The 4,729-nt window shown below is 37.0% G+C and overlaps 1 protein-coding gene across 1 annotated transcript in view; it reads left to right on the top strand.

Moving 5' to 3' along the window:
• Positions 1 to 4,729, top strand: part of RMDN1 (regulator of microtubule dynamics 1) — a 20,152-nt gene that overhangs the window by 11,134 nt on the left and 4,289 nt on the right. Inside the window, exons 4-7 of the mRNA XM_009332524.1 lie at positions 415 to 574; positions 1,240 to 1,329; positions 1,983 to 2,038; positions 4,118 to 4,205. Coding sequence (XP_009330799.1) covers positions 415 to 574; positions 1,240 to 1,329; positions 1,983 to 2,038; positions 4,118 to 4,205 — 394 coding nt within the window. The remainder of the gene's footprint in view (positions 1 to 414; positions 575 to 1,239; positions 1,330 to 1,982; positions 2,039 to 4,117; positions 4,206 to 4,729) is intronic.

Here is a 4,729-nt window from a genome sequence, read left to right as displayed (position 1 = left end):
AGGGAAAAAGATGCATAATATTTTAAACATTCCTAGTAAACATTAATATCATATCAGTGGAATACTGCAAAAAATACCGTCTGGCTAAGAACAAAGTAGTCCTTGCTTTCCTTCTGGTGTGGTACTGTTGGGTTTTTTAGATCTGCATCTTTTTTTGAGAAAAGAAAGTCCTTTCTTACAGATATGGTTGCTTCACAGGACTGAATGGCAGAACAAAGGTATCGTCAGTCTATAATGGGGGGAGGGGTGTGTGTTCATTTGTTATTTGTTACCTTGGGGTTGTATAGAATGACAGAGGATAATGCTGTTTTCTTATCGCCCTCTTGAGATATATATTGAAAGACTGGTTTAAGACCTTTGCTTGCTTTGTTTCCATTATTGCTTTAAAACATTAGTGTTTCTGTTCATAACTAGTGATGATGCAGAGTTGTTATGGCGGCTGGCGCGGGCATCACGAGATCTAGCTCAGCTTAGTAGTACTTCTGCAGAGGAGAAAAGACAACTGGCCTATGAAGCCCTTGAGTATGCAAAAAAGGCACTTGAAAAAAATGAAGCAAACTTTGCAGCGCACAAGGTGAGCCAAGCAAAATAACTGAAATCTTGTTCTTTGATTTCTGCCAGTAGAAACTAGAACAAACGTCAGTGTGCTGTTTCAGCAAACTTCAGCATAATTTAACTTTTCAGTTGAGAATGAGTGAGACTTCCAGTTCTCCCTAACTTTTTTGGGAGATCAGAGTTCAGACACTTGCAGCTACATTTCCTGTATACAGGAAACAGGAACTGGTTAAATGTGTGCAGGACCATGGAAAGAGGTGACTGATCAGGTTGATGACAGCTGATGTAATCAGCTCATCCTTCTCTGATGTAGCCTTAAAAGTGTTGTACACGCTCCACATTCAGCATGCTGTTTCTGTGCACAACAGCAGCTCTGTAGAGTTTCACTGGAAATACTGCAGGCTCTGGCTTCGTTCCGCTCTTTTTTTTGTGCTGCTTCTCTCACAGAGAGGTAACAAGGTATAGTCAATTGTGTTGGCATCTCGGATAAGAAGAGGACATTGATTCCCTTACACATGCAGACCAGCAGGTTGCTCTGATGCTGCCTGAGCTGTTCATAACAAATACATCTTGCTTGTTGTCGTTAGTGGTGGTAGCAGCTGTTCTCTTGGTGGTTTTTTTAAATTTACTATTAATAGCTATAGTGCTGTATTAAATGTTTTATTTTTGTTCTTTGAATTACAGTGGTATGCAATTTGCCTCAGTGATGTGGGAGACTTTGAAGGAATCAAGACTAAAATTGGAAATGCCTTTGTTATCAAAGAGCACTTCCAGGTAATGTAAACAGTTTTTTGCATACGACAGCATTAATGCGTCCAGTATGTAGATTGTGTGACAGTTGTGAACTATTTTTTGGCGAAAATTTGCAAGTGTACTTCTGTTCAAATCTCCCGGTGACACTTTGTTTTCTGGGTTATTGTGACAGTCCTGAATGCCCCAGCAACAAGGAACACAAATTATCTCTGGCAGTAAACTAAGTCCCTAAAGAAGGGAGTCTTGAAATAGCTGAAGTGGTTTTGACACCGCTCAGGACTAGATAAAATGTAACTGTGCTATTGAGAAATGGATGTGTGGCCATCCTTTTAACTGTGGATTGTGCAGCAGTAAAAGACAAATACTGGAGAAGATAAAGGACTACTAATTTTATATCACCAGAAATTGTATCAAAATCTGAACACGCCAAGTCTCATGTGAAACTCTTAATGACCTACTAAACAGAAGTGCTTAGAAATCTGTCAGTGTCTTCGGTTTTTTGGAGGTGAGCTGATTTAGTCATGCACTGAATAAATACTGTATCACCTTGAAATTTTATGCACTTCATCTGGTTTAAATAACAGTAGGATAACAAGGCTACTTTTTTTAAATGTATTTTAATCAAATGTGGCAGAACAACTTTTTAAATGTTGTGTTTTTTCCCCCCTCGCTAGAGAGCCATTGAACTGAATCCAAAAGATGCTACAACAATCCATCTTATAGGCATTTGGTAAGGCGTATTTTCAAACAAAAGTTAGCATGTGGCAAAGAAAAATACCAGAATATAGAATGTCTTATAGGAATTGCAGAAATGCTTGGAATAATTCAGTGGCTTGTAATTCGTTGCTGCAAACATGAAAACCTATTGGATGGGTATAGGACGTCATGTCTTGAAAAAGTCTGGCTGTTAATTCTTACGCAGTTCAAAAAGATGAAAAATAATTGCTCGTTCCATTTATTTGTTTTACTGTATGGAACTATTAAAAACTCATTTTGCAGACGTACGTATGTTTCCATAGCAGATGTCAGAGATTGTGAGTACTACTCATTTTGTTCTACTGGTGTGAATGGAGACAAAACTCAACGCTGAATTTACATTGCATTTCAGCGATGGCCGCAACTTAATATAATCTGTATATAGTGAAAAGCTATCGAAAGTGAGATGTCTTCCTAAAATACTTCCATTATTATCTGTCGTGATGCTGTGTTTTGTAAGTTATATTTAAGTAAAGGCAGCTTATAAATGCATACGCATTACAAAAATCTCTGAAATTGAATTTACTGCTCAGTGAGGTTGGTACTAAGAATTACTGTTACATAGCAGGCAAAGGGACTGGAAATACAAGTTTCCACACTAACCAGGGCATTCTGTGAATCGGTGTGGTTGAAAGCAGTATCTTTTATGTGTTAGTGAGGGACTCCAGACAGCATTTCTGGTTATTTGTCTGAAAGAGACCAAAGCCGCTACATTGTTGTACAGGAAATCTCTACTGTAAGACTGAGAGATTGAAAATAAATAAAGCCAATGTATTCGTAGCTTTAAAAAAAATACTAAAAACCACAGCCACCTTCTCTATGTTTTTTTCCGGACTCTTGAGTATCAGAGTAAACTACAATCTACTGCTCTGGAGTTTTTTATTAGTTTACAAACTTACTTCAGTTTTTCAGCGTCCACCGCTCATTCTCACATGACCTAACAATTGCAATAGTCCAAATTTCTAAACAGAAGCATATGCTACCAACTCAATGAACCTGAAGGTCAGTTTTGAGATAGGAAGCCTGTTCTGGAAAGTACTTAAGACATTGTTTCTAAGGAAAATTAGAAAAGATGATCAGAAGTGTGAGATTATTATTGGTTTTGGCACTAAAATATCCCCACATTATATATTTAAATATACTCATTATTGAATCCCAGAGCGTCTTGATCTGAAACTGGGATTTGTTATCAGCCAAGTCTTGAGTATTTTTCTCCTTTCTAGTCTATCCTGGATTGAACCTCTTTTATTGGCATTTCTGGTAAGGCACATCTGATGGCAGAATTTCAACTCAGACTGTGTATTCCATGCCCTTCCCCCCTCTCGTCTGAACACTTCCATATTTGCATTTATTAATTTTTTACCTCCTCTAGAGTGCTCTATCTTACACAGTGAGTAATATTTTTATACTCGCTGTGGGAGGGTAATAAAGTGAATAGCGTTGTTTAATGTTTACACCTGGAATGTTCTACATGTTTGAAATACTTAACAAATGTTTAATCCTTTCAGCATCTCTAAGATAGGTGACTGACTACCTTTGTTATTTAGTAGATAGGAAAACAGCATAGAATGGCCTAGCCTAGAATACAGTAGTTTGATTCTTAGATTTATTTTCATTCTTATAGATTGGAGTCTTTCAGGAATGTACTGCAGATCTGCTTTATATTAATAATTGAGAAAAACAAGGTAGTGTTGAGGTAAGGCAATGACATTACTCAGTTGCACCCTGTTTTTGCAAATACATTAGAACAATATCAAATACACATAAATCGTTAAAATCATTCAAGCTCAAAAGCTGTCTCCAGTTTTGCCTAATGTAATAGCAGTTCCCAGTAAAAGACACACCAAAACTTCTTTAGCAGAGCTACGCAGCAACTTCAGACATCTTGCTGTTTTGTTGTACAGTTGTAAGAACTTGTTTACAGAACTTGCAGTGTGGCTGGAGTTGTTGTGACTCTTGGAAACAACAATTATGACCTCCAAGATGCGAGAATGTTACTCAAAAACAAGAGAAAAATGTGAAGGATATATACAAATGTTTCCTTTTGCTCCAGGTGTTACTCCTTTGCTGAAATGCCATGGTACCAAAGAAAAATAGCTGCCACGCTATTTGCCACACCACCAACCTCCACATTTCAAGAGGTACAATATGAAAATGTTTCACAGCTTATTATTCCCCCCACAAAGCTGTTGATATACTTTTACTAATTTTCCTGACAAAGCTGACTTCTGCTTATGGAATAACCATGGACTTGTGAGTTCACAACCGTCATTGATAAAATGAGAATATAACAGGAGAGTGAGGGATATCTAAAAACATAAAAATCTTTATTTTTTTTCAGCTGTGGCACACAGAATGGTGAAAATTATTTCATGTAGTTTGTGCAGCAGAAAATAACAAGCTATATGTAACTTCATTTGTATTTGCTATTTTGATCTATTGCAGGTAACGTCTGTACTAGTTCCAGTGCTCATGTTTTATATGGTGGTGTTATACCATGTACTTATTTGATAGGACTATTAGAATTTTCCCCTTTATATTAAATGCAAAAAGCAACAGCTTGTTTTGTTACTTACCACTAACAAAATAGCTTCTCATCCCCTGGCTATGTATGGTGTGGGTTTTTTTCAGTTGAAAGTACTTTTGTTCATCTGTAAATGAAAAT

This window comes from Pygoscelis adeliae, unplaced genomic scaffold, assembly GCF_000699105.1.
Source record: "Pygoscelis adeliae isolate BGI_AS28 unplaced genomic scaffold, ASM69910v1 Scaffold389, whole genome shotgun sequence".
In the NCBI taxonomy this organism is placed as follows: Eukaryota; Metazoa; Chordata; class Aves; order Sphenisciformes; family Spheniscidae; genus Pygoscelis; species Pygoscelis adeliae.
Note: the sequence above shows the minus strand (reverse complement) of the source record. Positions and strands in the feature narration are given on the sequence as shown.